The sequence below is a fragment of the Cervus canadensis genome, chromosome 15 (assembly GCF_019320065.1).
Source record: "Cervus canadensis isolate Bull #8, Minnesota chromosome 15, ASM1932006v1, whole genome shotgun sequence".
Classification (NCBI taxonomy): domain Eukaryota; kingdom Metazoa; phylum Chordata; class Mammalia; order Artiodactyla; family Cervidae; genus Cervus; species Cervus canadensis.
Genome location: NC_057400.1, coordinates 40275198 through 40291800, shown reverse-complemented (window position 1 = coordinate 40291800; position 16603 = coordinate 40275198). Strand labels below are relative to the sequence as shown.

At 38.0% G+C, this 16603-nt stretch overlaps 1 protein-coding gene across 2 annotated transcripts in view; it reads left to right on the top strand.

Annotated features, from left to right (window-relative positions):
• PLA2R1 (phospholipase A2 receptor 1) overlaps positions 1–16603 on the top strand; it is a 121957-nt gene that overhangs the window by 30251 nt on the left and 75103 nt on the right. For both annotated transcript variants that reach the window (XM_043488310.1, XM_043488309.1), the window contains exons 4-7: positions 6294–6467; positions 10666–10779; positions 11268–11411; positions 15854–16048. In XM_043488310.1, the coding sequence (XP_043344245.1) occupies positions 6294–6467; positions 10666–10779; positions 11268–11411; positions 15854–16048 (627 nt within the window). The remainder of the gene's footprint in view (positions 1–6293; positions 6468–10665; positions 10780–11267; positions 11412–15853; positions 16049–16603) is intronic.

The window sequence follows — 16603 nt, the reverse complement described above, 5'->3', positions numbered from 1 at the left end:
CATCACCAACTCCTGGAGCTTGCTCAAACTCATTCTTCTTGGAGGAATACACAGGGGTAAAGTTTCATGAATTCTTAGATATGGCATCAAAATGAAAGCAACAAAAGAAAAAAATAGATAAATTGAACTTCATCAAAATTAAAAATTCTGTGTTTCAAAAGACAAAATCAAGAACATGAAAAGACAACCCAAAAATAGGATAAAATATTTGCAAATCAGATATCTAATAAAGGACCTATATCTGGAATATATAAAGAAAGCTTCAGTTCAGTTCAGTCACTCAGTCATATCCGACTCTTTGCGACCCCATGAATTGCAGCACACCAGGCCTCCCTGTCCATCACCAACTCCCAGAGTCCACCCAAACCCATGTCCATCGAGTCGGTGATGCCATCCAACTGTCTCATCCTCTGTTGTCCCCTTCTCCTCCTGCCGTCAATCTTTCCCAGCATCAGGGTTTTTTCAAATGAGTCAGCTCTTTGCATCACGTGGGCAAAGTATTGGAGTTTCAGCTTCCACATCAGTCCTTCCAATGAATACTCAAGACTGATCTCCTTTAGGATGGACTGGTTGTATCTCCTTGCAGTCCAAGGGACTCTCAAGAGTCTTCTCCAACACCACAGTTCAAAAGCATCAGTTCTTCAGTGTTCAGCTTTCTTTATAGTCCAACTCTCACATCCATACATGACTACTGGAAAAACCATAGCCTTGACTAGACAGACCTTTGCTGGCAAAGTAATGTCTCTGCTTTTTAATATGCTGTCTTGGTTGGTCAAAGAAAGCTTATAACTCAATAAAAAAGACAAAAGTCCCAATTTAAAAATGGGTAAAATATCTGAATAGACATTTCTCAAAAAAAAAAAAAATTGACAAATGGCCAATAACCAATGAAAAGCACTCAGTACCATGAGCCATTAGGGAAATTAAAACAAAAACCACAGTGAGATACCACTTTACATCTCACAGGATGGCTGCAATCAAAAAGACAGACTAAAATAACAAATGCTGATAAGGTATAGAGAAATTGGAACTCTCATACACTGCTGGAAGGATTGTAAAAAGATACAGCTGCTTTGGAAAACAGTCTGTCAGTTCCTTAAAAGGGTAAATATTGGGTTACCATATGACCTGCAATTCTCCTAGCTAATTATCCAGGAGAAATGAAAACACATGCCCACACAAAAATTTGCACACAAATGCTTATAACAACATTATTTATAATAGTCAAAAAATAGAAACAACCCAATGTCTGTCTACTGATGAATATATTAATAACACATAGTATACCCATACAATGGGATATTATTGGACTATATAAAGAAATGAAGTACTGGTACATGCTACAACATGGATGACCCTTGGACACATTATGCTAAGAACCCAGTCACAAAAAGACCACACAGTATAATTCCATTTATGTGAAATTTTCAGCATAAGCCAATCTATAGAGACAGAAACTAGTTTAGTGGTTGTCTCAGGCTGGGAGTAGGGCTGAAGACTGAGGGAAAAGTGGGGAGTGATTGCTAATGGATATTGGGTTTCTACAAAAATGTTCTAAACTTGATTGTGGTGATGGCTGCACAATGCTTTGAATATACTAAAAACCATTGAACTATATACTTTAAATGGCATGTTATATAGCATGTTAATTGTATATCAGCAAAACTATTTTTTTTAAAGAGTAAATGGGAGTGAGAAATTGGAGAGAGCATATGTATGAAACTATGTGATTAACAGGGGTAAAGAAAAGGCAGAGACTGGGATGGGGAAGCCAAGGGAAGGAGTCTTTTTGTTTCTTGTTTTTTAAGGGTGAGAGACACTAAGTCATCTTGGAGAGCATCTGGAAATGATCAAAGAGAAAGAGGCTGAAGATGCAGGAAAGTGAAACAATTGGTGAAATAAACATGGTCTCTCAGAAGGCAGAAGGAAGTAGGGTCCAGATCCTAGATGGATGGACTGACCTTTTATGGATGTAAAAACAGCTTCTCTGTAGGAGAGAAGAAAGAGAGCATAGTACAGGTCCAAGAAGGTTGATGGATTTAAGTGATGGGGAATATGAGGAGTAACCAGTCCAGAGCTGTGGACTTGGAAGAGGGGAAGAAGGCATGAGAAGTTCGGACAACAGGAAAGGTGTGAAATGAACATGGTGGCTGCTGAGAGAGCAAGCTTACTAGAGAAAACTGGTCAAGTTTCCAGGAAGTATCAGGGGTGGTTGATAATGAATCAATCAGATGACTTTTCTTGGCAGTGTTCATCAGTTGGGTGCAGGCACAGAGCAGGCAAATAATTGGGTTAATCTGCTGAAACAGGCTCCAGAAAGGCACTAATGACTCAGTCCGCATTGTACTCCAAGATTCGACAATAAGTAACAAAACTGATATCATCTCTTTCTTTGGGTTTCTGGGGCCCACACCTACTAGTTTTCTTCTTTCTTTTGTGGCCACCACTTCTCATCTTCCTTTGATATCATAGTCTCCTTACCCAGCTATCTTTAGACACTGATGGGGAATAACATGAAAAAGATGGAACATGGTACCTACTTTCCTGATACTTAATTTTATTAGGAAAAACAGACAACCAGTAAGCAATCACATAATGCATCATTTAATTTCAACTGTGATCAGGGGTACCAAGGAGCATGTAAGGCACTGGGAGCAGGAAGTCCTGACTTGGTTTGGTGTCCCTTTTATAGGAGATTTACTAACAACACACTTTGCAGGGAACAGATATTCAGTAACTATGTGCTGAGTATATGAAAGACCAAAGAGAGAGAAAATAGTAACTTTGTAGCTTGGAGTTGCTCTAATAGTATGTGTGTTTTTTGTTTGTTTGTTTGCTTTGTAAGAATTCAACCATTTTTTAAGTGGCAGAAAGAGTACACCTGGGACAATGACAAAGTTATATCCTTAGGGAAGACAAAAAAAGCCATACTAGTAGAGAAAAAGAAATGGCTGCATCTCAGTCACAATCTGTAATAAAATCAGTGTTGACTTGACTACACTTCAGTTCATTAGAAGAGAGGTGTGTTTTGAAAGGGGAAAAAAAATCACCTATTTATAGCATCTTGCAAAAGACTTTTGACAATCTTTCTTCAAATAATAGGAGATACAAAGATATATATGACATAGTTGTTTCTGTCAAGGAGCTCATAATTTAGTGACAGAAGAGATGATATAAAGACAACCAAAGAATCAAAGAAATATGATGGTTTACATTAGAATTTTTTGAGAAAAAGTAAGAGTACCAGCCTTCAATCTTGTGTTTTCAGGGGCTTGAAAATAGAAATTAGCTATGAAGAAAGCAAGAGGATTAAGAGTAAACACATGCAGATGTCTCATGCCAAGATGGGAACCTCTGGCAGGAGCAGTTCCAGGGAGTAGTCTTAGAGGCCAAGGTGACCTGCAGGAGGTCTCTTGGGGAGTAGTCTCGGGCTCGATACATATGGAAAGGAAAGGAAGAAAGCAGGATTGCTCAGGACGGTGATGCAGCACTGGCGACCCCCACACTGACCCACGAGGAGTTCTCAAGCTGTATTTGGCCCTGGTTGGGGTGAGAGGAGGGGTCTTATAGCTCTGTGGTGACCATCATGGTTTGCAAGCTGCTCTCGAGAAGGGAGAGTGACATTGGGCAATGAGCCTCGTCAGCCAAGGCAATCGTTGAAGGAGAGGTGACTGCTGGCAGGTGGGGAAGTAAAGTTTGGTCCTGAAGGGAGATCAGAAGAGCACGTCAGGCCAGTGCCCAGCACCCAGTGCCCAGGCCCAGTGCCCAGCACCCAGTGCCCAGGCCCAGGGTGGCACTTTCATTCCATTTGTTACCATAAGATCCTCAAATAAGATCCGTGGAGTGATACCCAAGCCATCCAGAGGAGCAAAGACGGGACTGACTGCATAGAAGTATACATTCTTATATTTAGTTCAAACCAAATTTCAATGACAAATGGACTGGCTTGTTAGAAGATCAGGGGCATCTGTTGCAAACATTTGAGACATTCCTTTTGATTAACCTTGAGAATTAGCACAGATAATACCAAGGCAAGGAAAAGCTAACAAAGCTGAGCAGGGCAATTTGTAGCACAGACAGGCTGCAAGTCTTTCATCTTAACTGTTTCATGTATCGAACTCAGGCTTTGATGTACAGAATTCGGGTTTCTGCAAAAGGCTGTGTTTATGTAGCTCAATCCACTTGCTGTTGAAAGGGCAGGACCTTCCCTTGCCAATTCTTGGCAAAAATGGGAACAAGATCGACTGAAGTGTCATCCAGGCCTTTTCTTATCCTGACATGGCTTATCCTGGAGGCTTATAGTTAGGACTCATTACCGAATCTTTCCCCAAGGCAGGTTGAGGTGAGGTACCCTGCACCCAGATCTCTCCACTGACATTCTCTCCAGTCTCCCCTTCTGATCTCTTATCATCTTCTAGTAGTCAGGGGCTATTTGCACCTGCTCTTCTTAGGAAGTGCTTCAGATGTTTTCTTTCAAGCCTGTGTTTCCCAGTATTTGCATTGTGGACCATCTGCATTAGAATGTGGACCATCTGCATCAGGAATATGTTTGAAAGTCAGGTTTCTGAATCCCACCCCAGACCTACCAATTCAGAATCTCTGAGAAGGAGAACCAGGAATCTGTGGTTTTTTCAGAAGTCTGCTAAATGATTTTTATGCACAATGAAGCACCCCCTGCTCCTGTCTCATGGACTCAGCTCTCACACAGGATGAATAGGGCTAAAATGAAGTCTGATAATGCTTAGCATGTTGTCCATCTCACAGATGGCTCAGTTAAAAAACTGGAAATGGTCTCTAAGGACTCAGACTCAATGTGGAAATTTCAAACATCAGAGCAAGATGATTACTAGAAGCATCCTCCTTCCCTTCTCCTCCTTTCCTACACGTTTTCTTTGGTGATATAGACTTGTCTTCTGCCCTCCTTCAATCTTGGATCCTTCTATAAATACATGTGTTGGTCAGGGAACTTGGTAGACAATCTCAGATTTAATATATTTATATTTAATAACTTCTCATTAACTAACTCAGTACTGGGGAAGGCACGTTGCAACCAGACAGGAAAACAAACTTTTGCATTCCCAAGGGAACCATCTAACTAAGCATTGTGTCAAAAAGAAAGCAAACAAAAAAGATTTCATATTGTCAAATAAGTTTGAAGTATAGTGAATTAAAAGCGAGTCTTTTCTTTACTAGAGAACTCAGAGCCTTTAATATGCTAGTGTACATTATGAATTCCCCTGAGGATATTACATATGCACTGCATCCCAGCTTCTCTTGGGGAGCTCTTGAAATTGTAATACTATGTGGATTGCACTTTGGGAAAGATTGTTCTAGATTTTAGCAGATTGCCTGACCATAAGTTACACTCTTGCTGTTGCATAGTTCACACCGTCTACATTCTGAAATTTTTTGCCTGAGTTTGATTTCAGGTAATTACTATGACTGCTTAGGTTCACCTTGGGGTTTGATTTAAAATTTCATCAAAAGTGCTTTTGCTTTCATTTTCTGTCATTTTAAGAAACTTCAGATTTCAGATCCATTTTTCATACTTTATTAAGTTTACGTTTAAGCAAACTACTCAACGCTTGGCCAATGTTTTGCAAGTGGATTTTGTTTCTCCTCCTTTTGGTTCAAAGAATTTTAAAACATATTTTAAAATTGAATTATCAGTGGAGAACAGAGGAGCCTGGCAGTCCACAGTGTCGAAAGATTCAGACACCACTTGTGACTGAACAACAACAGAAGTTGATTTATGGTGAAAGAACTTTCTTAAACTAAATATCAATGTTCCTGTTATCAGTGTTTATTTGAAAACTTCTGTTTATTAGAGACTCCTATTTCTACTTTATCCCTTTTAGTCTGTCTAGTGTTTTGGTATTTGCAGAGAAAAGCCTTCTGAAACAGCATTTGCATCTATCTTAAATAAATATTTCAATTCATACAGTTTTCAGTATAAAGTTCTGTCTGCTTTTTAAAGAATTCAGATGTTATTTTCACAAATACTTCACTTATATTTACTTCTCTTAAATGGCTACTATCATTTTCTCAGAAAAGGTCAGAGCATCTTTATTGATAATTTCTTGAATTTCCTTTGAATCTTGAACAAGTTTTACCATAAAGTGCCAATGGGAAAACAATACAGATTTTTGTCGTAAAGACCTAATCAAGAATAGATAAGAGCACTGAAGTTTTAGGAATTACAAGTTGAATTCATGCCATTCAAATTAATCTCAGAAGTATATCACTGTATAGATATAATAAGCTTATAATGTTCTAATGGATTTTGTTTTCAGCATCCACAGAGGTGGGCTGTGATGCAGTCTGGGAGAAGGATCTCCATTCACGCATTTGCTACCAATTCAACATGCTTTCCTCCCTCTCCTGGAGTGAGGCTCATTCTTCATGCCAGATGCAAGGAGGTGCTTTATTAAGTATTGCAGATGAGACTGAAGAAAATTTCATAAGGAGTAAGTAGGTGTATAATGCACATTGATGTTGGTACAATTAAAATGATGTTGTTTACAAGTATGTCCATGTATGCCAAGATGTCTTCTGGAAAAAAAATTCCCTTGGAAAATATTCTTTTATTAACATGGTCCAAAGTCACACCCAGAATTTTAACCTGAACCCTGGGCCATTCCATCTGACACCTGGCCATGTCTCTCTTGTTTTCTCCACCTTGGAAAAGACATGTTGAGGTCACAGCAAGGGACCTAGGAGAATCTGCAGCTCTAACAAGTGAATATGGGAGACTTCTGAAGTTAAGTCCGAATTCCTCCTTTGGTGGAGATCTTAGCCATTCTGTTTCCATTAATAAATATAAGCTGTTTACTAATTAAACAAAATCTTACCTGTCTGTCACTACGTGCAGTATGTAGTAGGCTTTCCACTGGATGCCAAAGAACTTAAAATTTGATTGGAAAAGCAAAGGTACACACATGTTAACTAACACTATAAAATAATAACATAAACTGTCAAAAGAGTGCTAATGAGCTGGGTCTTGTTTTTTTTACCTCTCACCTAAACTCTCTTCTTACTTTTCTTTTATAGATTAAATGTTTGTAGATATTTACATAGAGCAATTTCAATTTTTTTGGAAACATTTGAAAGTGTCACAAAATTAGCCACTTTCATGAAAAGTCTCTGACTTTTTTTCAAATTATGTTGCACATATTTATCCTAGAATAACAATAATAAAATTATTCTAGGATCATTTTAAAAGTTCAAGTATACAGAAAGAAAAACAAAAGAAAAATCTCTCATAGTTCCACAATCCAAAGATAGCCATTTTTTTCCCTGCAAAATCTCACATAAATGCATGTATGCATACATCCACAGTATCTATGAAGAATGATATTGAATAAAAACATGAGGCAGTTGTGCAGAGGCTAGGAGCTGGAACCAAAGAGCCCCCCATGTGGGTTTGAATCCTACCTCCATCACTTACTATCAGGGCTAAAAAGATAATTTAACCTCTCTGTGCCTCAACTTCTCCCCTCTATCAAATGAAAATAACAACAATGCCTACTCTTTGGCAGTGTGGAGTACATGTCATAGTGCAGGTGAAATTTTAGAAAAGTGTCTGGCACACATAACAAACACGCAGTGTGTATTGACCACTTAACAGCAACTATGGTACAAATGCTTATGTAATTTACGTGTATAATGAACATCTGTCCATGTCTAGAAATAAAGATCTACATCATAAGTTTCAGTGGTTACATAGCGATCCAGGTTAGTGATAATATATTTAGCTAATCTCCAATATTAGATAGGGATAGGTGGATAAAATTCTTTGTTTTTATTTCTTTATCACTATTGAAAACCATCCCTGCACATACCTTTGTGCATAGATCCCCAATTATTTCTCTGTAAGTTTTTAGTAGTGGATTCACTGGGTGGAAGGGTAAGCACATTTTAAGGCTTTTGAAAGTCATTAATACCTTCCAGAAGAATGGTAACAGATGTGTGAACAGTATGTATCGGCCACTTTCCCCACAGACATGCAGAAGTGGGAAATTATCATTGAAACTCAATTTGAGTGAGTCATATTGCAGGAAAACACCCATTTCCAATATCAATATTAGCCTTTAATGGTATTCATAGAAAATGTTGTGTACTATTTATGAATTATAATTGTTATCTATTTCAATTGCTGGAATATCTAATAAGAGGGTTTGGACTTACTCATCAAACTTGAATACAGATGAAATAAATAAGATATGTCAGAGACTTTGATTTAAACACCACAATTTTATGATTAGATTTTGGAGATTGTTTGGAAAAACAGAAGTCTTTTCATAAAGATGGGAGCTTGTTTTGACTAAGGTATTTTTTAATGATGAGAATAGTCTACTGTTTGTAGACTGGAGTCTACAAACTACAAAATAGTCTACTGTTGTTAATTGCTGATGAACATTAGCCATGTTACAAGGAATTATCCAAGCTGCCACAAACGCCAAGAAATAGCCAAAGAAATTTAAATTTGAATTTATTATTATAGAATTGTGAGCCCATTTACTTGTGAAGCTAAGTAGACTACTTTTGTACTTTTAAACACAGCTTATAAATTACACAATGATTTTCTATGTATTGTTAGAACAGAGAAGTTATTCAAAATAACTCTAAGATAAGAATAATTAATACTTAAACATTTTAAGTAGGTTACTTGAAAGCATCACTTGGCACTTGCCCCAATATGAAATGTGGACATTTCTCCATCTTATCAATCCATCTTCTATTTTCCCTCTTGTTATGATGACACCAGATGGATGATTTAATCAAATGGTGGTCTTCCCAGGTGGCTCAGTGGTAAAGAATCCGCCTGCAAAGCAGGAGACTCAGGTTTAATCCCTGAGTTGCGATGATCCCTTGGAGAAGAAAATGGCAACCCACTCCAGTATTTTTGCCTAGGAAATCCCATGAACAGAGGAGCCTGGTGGGCTATTGTCCACGGGGTAGCAAAGAGTCAGACATGACTTAGCAACTAAATAACAACAACAACAACAAAGCTTTTGGAAGGACTGACCAAATAGACATTACAAAAAGACTCATGTTTATGCCACAGAATCTTGGAAGGGCAGAGCCCATGAATGTTACGCTGTTCAGTGATTTAGGGGATCTCCAAATTATAAAACACCTTTTTCTCTTTCCTTAAAGGTTTAGGTTCTTCTAGTTTTCCACTGTTGTGTTGAGATGCCCTATCACAGAAGGCTCTGGAGCCTTGTGATGTGAATGAACTAATCTTAGTAACCTGGGTGACCATGCAATTGATCATCCCAACTGAGACTCTTTTGAGAGTAAAAGGGGCTGCCATTAATACTTATTCTGGAACTACCAGCATAAGCCATGAATTTTCCAGGCAAACTGGGACAGTCACCCTATTTATAACTCTTATCTGTCAGGGTCTCAGTCTCAGGCAGGGCCCCTGCATCTGGCTCAGAAGAAATTGAGTTCTGAAGCAGATGAATCATAAGGGATCAATGCCCTCCTTTATAGATGAAAAGATTAAATGGCAACATTTAAAAATGTTGCACAATTAGTTACTTTCACTAAAGCCTTTAACACTAGTTTTTTACCCCAGATTTTATAGCACAAGTAGCACGTATTTATTCTAGAATAATTTTTAAAGTTCACATACACAGAAAAATCAAAGAAAATTTTCCTCTAATTCTATAATTTTGATAACCATATTTTTCTACACAAGCATGTCAATGCACATGTTTCTATGTAGCATTTATAACAAAAATGGCATTGAATTTAAAAGGAAGAACTGTGGCACAGTAGTTAGGAGCAGAGGCCACAGGGTCAGCCTGCCAGGAGACACTCTCCCACCTCCAGCTGAAGAAGCATTTGCACAGTTCATGGCCCGACCTGCTGCTGATTGCTCTGGATACCCTGTTCCCTAGGATGATGCTCTCCTTTTGGCCAGACAGCTCCCACTCCTTAACTGGGGAGCCATCTCCCTGCTTGCTTCTGCATACCTTAAATTTGAAGACTTGCCTCCCAACACTAGTAGTACTTAATCTGCTTTCCTCTCCCTTGCCAGATTCCTAAAAAACAAAAAAGGTCCCCTAAATTGTTCAATTTTTTAACTGTGAAATGTTTCAAGAGTGGAAAAATTATGAAAAGTGGAAAAATTATGTCTGTATGCACACATACCCATTATACAGATTTAATAGCATTTCTTCCTATTTCTTTTGTTCAGGCCTGAGGTGGCCTCAGCATACTAGAGTCCTGAGCCTCCAGACTGAGGCCCCCAGACACACATGGCAAAAGAAGGAAGACAGAGGGGCACTTACTAGGACTGGCCCTGGGCACTTTCTCCTTCACGCTCTAGAACTCTCAAGTGCCTGAGTTCACACAAGTCGGATGGTCTCAAATTTGTAACCATGAACTCGATGGATTGATGACCGCTGAGAGGCAGCATTCCTGGGTGCCTAGATTAAGCACTTCACAGCTGCTTCAGTGAGCCTTTAGGAAACCGCCGTGTTTCTTAGGCTGGCTTTTTTTACTCTGAACCACCAGGGTGGGGTTTAGTAGTACTCAAACCCCTTTCTAACACTGATGGAGTTAATTTATGAATCCATGTTCCAGGAATAGGAAAACAAGAAATAAGTGTAATGTTAATTTTGTTTTTGAAACTCCATATTTCTCTTATTTCAGAGCACTTGGGCAGTGAAGCAGTGGAAGTATGGATGGGTCTGAATCAGCTGGATGAAGATGCTGGCTGGCAGTGGTCTGACAGAACACCACTCAACTATCTGAACTGGAACCCAGGTACCTGCAGTGTTTTGCATACCTTTGACTGGAGGACTCACCCCACAGCCTAAATAGCAATATTTCCCATGTACGTATATAACACGTTATTGTGAAAGTGGATTATAAGTGTTTTTTAAAGCCTGATTGAATTTCTATAAGGCATGCTTTTCTGAACAAGAAATGGAGGCCAAGAAGGTAAGCCATTTAGCCAAGGTTTCAGAAGGATTTGGGTCAAAGCCAAGATTCTAGTCAGTTGTTTTAAAAATAGCAACAGATTGAAAAATCTCTTTCTACCCTAAAGTAATAAAATCAGCTGTTTCTATCTTTGGGAAATCATTTCATTGTCATGCCTAGACTTCAACTGCAAAATCACAAATATACTATCTTACAGAATTTACTACATATGCCAAAGAGAAAGGTTGTCTCCTTGATGCTAAAACTACATTTCAGTATATATTAAACTGCTTTTGCTTCTAACAGTAAGTACACAAACATTGTGTTTTCAGAAATAAATTTTGAGCCATTTGTTGAATATCACTGTGGAACATTTAATGCATTTATGCCAAAGGCCTGGAAAAGTCGGGATTGTGAGTCTACCTTGCCCTATGTGTGTAAAAAATATCTAAATCCCACTGATCATGGACTAGTTGGTGAGTGTTTCTATGTTGTTTTTATGAGTTGTTTGCTTGTCCTCTCAATATATTCAAATTCCTCTATTTTTTGCTAATAATTTCTAATTTAAACTTAGCTAAAACTAGTCTTTATACAAATAAAAATGTGTATGAGATAAGATCTGTTATTCCCAAGGCACCATGAATTTAACAAATGCATTTAGGTTTTTACTAAAAACTAAAGCAGAATAATCTAAGTATAGAAAATATCTTCTCCCTCTCTTTTTAAAAAATTGGCATTCTTACTCATTCTGCTTAGAAAAATAAGATATGCTTCCTTTTCTATTCTAGTTGAGTTTTATTTATGATTACTCTAGAAATTAAACATATAAATTAGAAAATAGTTTTATAAAATTCTTTACTTCATTGATCTCCTATCATACTCTGTATCTCTTATTAGTAATATTTTCTCCTCAAAATAACAAACAAAACTTTTAGGTGTACCTGAGACTTAAATACCACATAATTACAATCTAGTACTTGAAGCCCAGTTACTTCCACTCTTAAGATCTATTACTTCTTTTTAATTTTATGGAATTAATGTCTTAACTCAGTAAGTAGAGATAAAAATATAGCCATTTTTAAAAGAATCATTACCAGCATAACTAGAAACATTTCTTAAAAAAATTTTTTTTGTATTTAGAAACAACAGTTCTTTTTCAGATTCTTTTCAGATTCATGACAAAATACTGAATATAGTTCCCTGTTTTATACAGTAGGTCCTTGTTCTTTATCTATTTTATATATAGTAGTGTGTATCTGTTAATCCCAAATTTCTAATTTATCCCATCTTTCCCCTTTAGTAATCATAAGTTTGTTTACAATGTCTGTGAGTCTATTGTCAATAAGTTCATTTGTACCATTTTTTTAGGTTCCACATATAAGTAATATAACATATTTGTCTTTGTCTGACTTACCTCACTTAGTATGAAATTTCTAGGTCCATCCATGTTGCTACAAATGGCATTATTTCATTCATTTTTATGGCTGAGTAGTATTCCATTATATATATATATATTCCATCATATATATATATATATATATATATACACACATACCACATCTTCTTTATCCACTCATCTGTTGATGGACATTTAGGTTTCTTCCATGTCCTGGCTATTGTAAATAGTGCTGATGAACATTGGGATGCATGTATCTTTCTTAATTAGAGCTTTTGTCTTTTTTGTATATATGTCCAGGAGTGGGATTACTGGATCAAGTGGTAGTTTGTTGGTCCTTTATTGGACCGGAACCTGGTGGTCCAGAGTCGACAATAAGAGAGTGAAAGAAGGAAAGAGGCTAATATTCCCTGGGTTACGCAGCTGGCTTTGGTGCTCCAGGGAATCAGCCAGAAATATATTTTATATATATATATATATAGAGAGAGAGAGAGAAAAGAAAGAAAGACATGGGGACCCAAGCTCTGATGGAGCAAAGGTGTTTTAATCAACATGGTGTGGGCATATACACTGTCTTACAAGGTAGTTATTCTCAGCAAAGATAAAGATTAAAATTCCAGACTTAACAAAACATAAGGCGACCCCTACTAAAGAGAGAGAGTTGTAAACAATCACTTTTTACCGTATGGTTCATAAGGAGGAAGAGGGTACTTAGCACCATATTGAAAAACTAACGAAGGAAATGCCTGGATTCCTCAGCCCCGGGAAAGGCGTGCCTCTCCTCTTAATTCCTGAATATTAATAAGGACCAGAGGATTCCTGACAGATCCAAAACAGCACACAGGAAGCCTCCTGTTAAATGCTTCCTGACAGTAGTTCTAGTTTTAGTTTTGTAAGGAATCTCCACAATGTTCTCCATAGTGGCTGCACCATTTACATTCCCACCAATAGTGTAGAAGGGTTCCCTCTTCTCTACACGTCCTTACAATTAAGCTTTAACTTTTATTTTCCTTTAAGTAGCTAAATCTAAAGATATTATGGAATATGGGGGTGGGTAGAAGAAGCACTTCATCATTTTTTTCTCTAGAGATTTTTTTCATTATGTCAAAAATGTGTTGACATTGCTATGGCTATTATCATCCTGTCCCTCCCTCTTTTCCTTTCATTTTCTTGCCTCAATTTCTTCTGCCTTGATTTTTTTTTTCTTATGCCCTCCTGCACATCCTCCTGCTATCCTTTTCTTCTATTTTATTTGCTATCCTGATCTATTAATTGAGGTCAGAAGACTAGAAATAATGACAGTTATGCTAAGTTTGTTTGGATTATTTGGTGCTGTTTCAGGTCCAACAAATACTTTTGATAATCACATCCAGTATCTTCAGACTGTGTATCCAAGGTCCCCAGGTTCCTTACTTGTCTCCACCTTTGCATCAATCAGAGAAGTTCCCATGTTATCTTTTTATCTTAGTTTTAGAGTGAAATTTAGGTTCATTTTTTAAAGGGGTTCTGTGATTATGTTTTTAGGTTGATATTGATCTACCTAAATGTTCTAACATTCTTCCACTGTGATTCTAATCTCTGTTAGAGACCTAGAAGCAATTTTGAAAGAATGTCTTGTTTCCTAAATTAGTAGTGAAGTTGTTTCTAAGTTAGTGCTGAAGGGAGGCACCCAGTTGTAGGTAATGTGAAGTGAAAGTCATTCAGTTGTGTCCAACTCTTTGCAACCCCATGGACTGTACAGTCCATGGAATTCTCCAGGCCAGACTACTGGAGTGCATAGCCTTTCTTTTCTCCAGGGTGTCTTCCCAACCCAGGGATCGAATCCAGGTCTCCCACATTGCAGGCAGATTCTTTACCTGCTGAGCCACAAAGGAAGAAGTTGTAGGTAATAAAATAAAGTAAAAATGCTGTCATCAGCCTGGGGGCAAGCTCCTGGAAATTGACAGTCAAAATGCGCACATACATAGCTGCCTTCCCTGCCAGTGTCAAAGCATTGTGGCATTGTTCTGTAAGTCAAACCCAGAGTCCATCTGAGCCCAGAGAGACCCCAGAGGCACTCAGACTGACCCTCAAAATGAAAGCTATTATCTCCGCTCTAGAGAAAATGGCCAGAGAATTTTGAATTCTTTTCAGCTGAGAATAAATATCTATCCCCGCACCTAATATTGTGTATAAAATCCTTTAAAAACCACTTAAGTTGTGTTTCATAATACTCCTCTTTCAGTGTAAAAAGACTTAAATGGCAGCTCCAACTGCTAAATTTTATATATTTTTTAATTTAGTTAATTTATTTTTTTATTGAGGGATAATTGCTTTACAGAATTTTGTTGATTTCTGTCAAATCTCAGCATGAATCAGCCATATGTATACATATATCCGCTCCCTTTTGAACCTTCCTCCCATCTCCCTCTCCATCCCACCCCTCTAGGTTGGTACAGAGCCCCTGTTTGAGTTTCCCGAGCCACACAGCAAATTCTCCTTGGCTTTCTATTTTACGTATAGTAATGGAAGTTTCCATGTTACTCCTTCCGTACATCTCAACCTCTCTTCCCCTCTCCCCATGTCCATAAGCCTATTCTCTATGTCTGTTTCTCCATTGCTGCCCTATAAATAAATTCTTTAGTACCGTTTTTCTAGATTCCACATACATGCATTCAGTTACAGTTCAGTTCAGTCGCTCAGTCGTATCCGACTCTTTGCGACCCCATGAATCACAGCATACCAGGCCTCCCTGTCCATCACCAACTCCTGGAGTTTACCCAAACTCATGTCCATTGAGTCGGTGAGGCCATCCAGCCATCTCATCCTCTGTCGTCCTCTTCTCCTCCTGCACCCAATCCCTCCCAGCATCAGGGTCTTTTCCAGTGAGTCAACTCTTTGCATGACGTGGCCAAAGTACTGGAGTTTCAGCTTCAACATCAGTTCTTCCAATGAACACCCAGGACTGATCTCCTTTAGGATACATGCATTAGAATACGATATTTATCATACAACCTAAGCGTGAGTCAGGGTATTTTGACTCTTGCTTAGGTTGTATGATCTTACGAAGTCTCCTTAACCTCTTCGTGCCTTAGCTCATCTGGAAAATAAAGCACTGAGATCCATTAGACCCTAGTTCTAGATCACAGTTGGGATCCCTTTGTGCCTTAGCTCATCTGGAAAATAAAGCACTGAGATCCATTAGACCCTAGTTCTAGATCACAGTTGGGATCCCTTTGTGCCTTAGCTCATCTGGAAAATAAAGCACTGAGATCCATTAGACCCTAGTTCTTGTTGGGATCCCCTTAGCTCATCTGGAAAATAAAGCACTGAGATCCATTAGACCCTAGTTCTAGATCACAGTTGGGATCCCTCTCAAGTCTGAAGACCTAGAATGATATGGTTTATATGTCATTGTATCATATGCTTCTGTTTTTCAAGTTTAAAAAATAATCACATATTGATGGTGATTTATATTGTGGGCAATAAGTAATGTTAAAATAATTGTGGAAAGTGACATTGTTTTTTTTTTGGTTCAAAAAGAAAATGATGCTTGGAAATATTATGCTACACACTGTGAGCCTGGCTGGAATCCCCACAATCGTAATTGCTATAAACTTGAGAAAGAAAAAAAGACCTGGAATGAGGCTTTGCAGTCTTGCCAGTCCAACAACAGTGCATTAATAGACATAACTTCGTTAGCAGAAGTGGAGTTTCTTGTAACCCTCCTTGGAGATGGTGAGTGCCAAGTGTCTTTGGTTTAAGAGGTATATATATAGTAACTCTCTTTATTAGTAAAGTTGACAAGAAATTAAACTATTTTAAAGTGATTCTTTATGGCACATACATCTGAAATTCCTGAATAATATCCAGGCATGCAAATTCATTGAATTTTTACAAAATACATATTAATAAACTTTGTAATATCTCACATATGCCAGATAAATTTGATGACTGGGGGTTTTGGGTTTTCTTTAAAGAGGAAAGGTAATTTCCTGAAACTTCTGATTAAAAAAACTTGAACGTGTAATTTAGTATAATGGGTACTAGACAGCAGTAATGTGCTGTGGCCATGTAATCCAAGCAATAAAGGAAGTTCCTAACAAAATCATTGAAATCATTGACTTCGAGTAAATTTTTTTTAGTGTAAAGAATCCTCAGCATCTACTTTATGGCCCTTTTGGCCCCCTTCTGTCATTGTTCCTCACTCTTTGCACTGGGATTGAAAGAATTCTGTGGCTGCCTCCATCTCAACAAGTCACCGGACACTCTCCCAGCCACCAATGGTCTTTT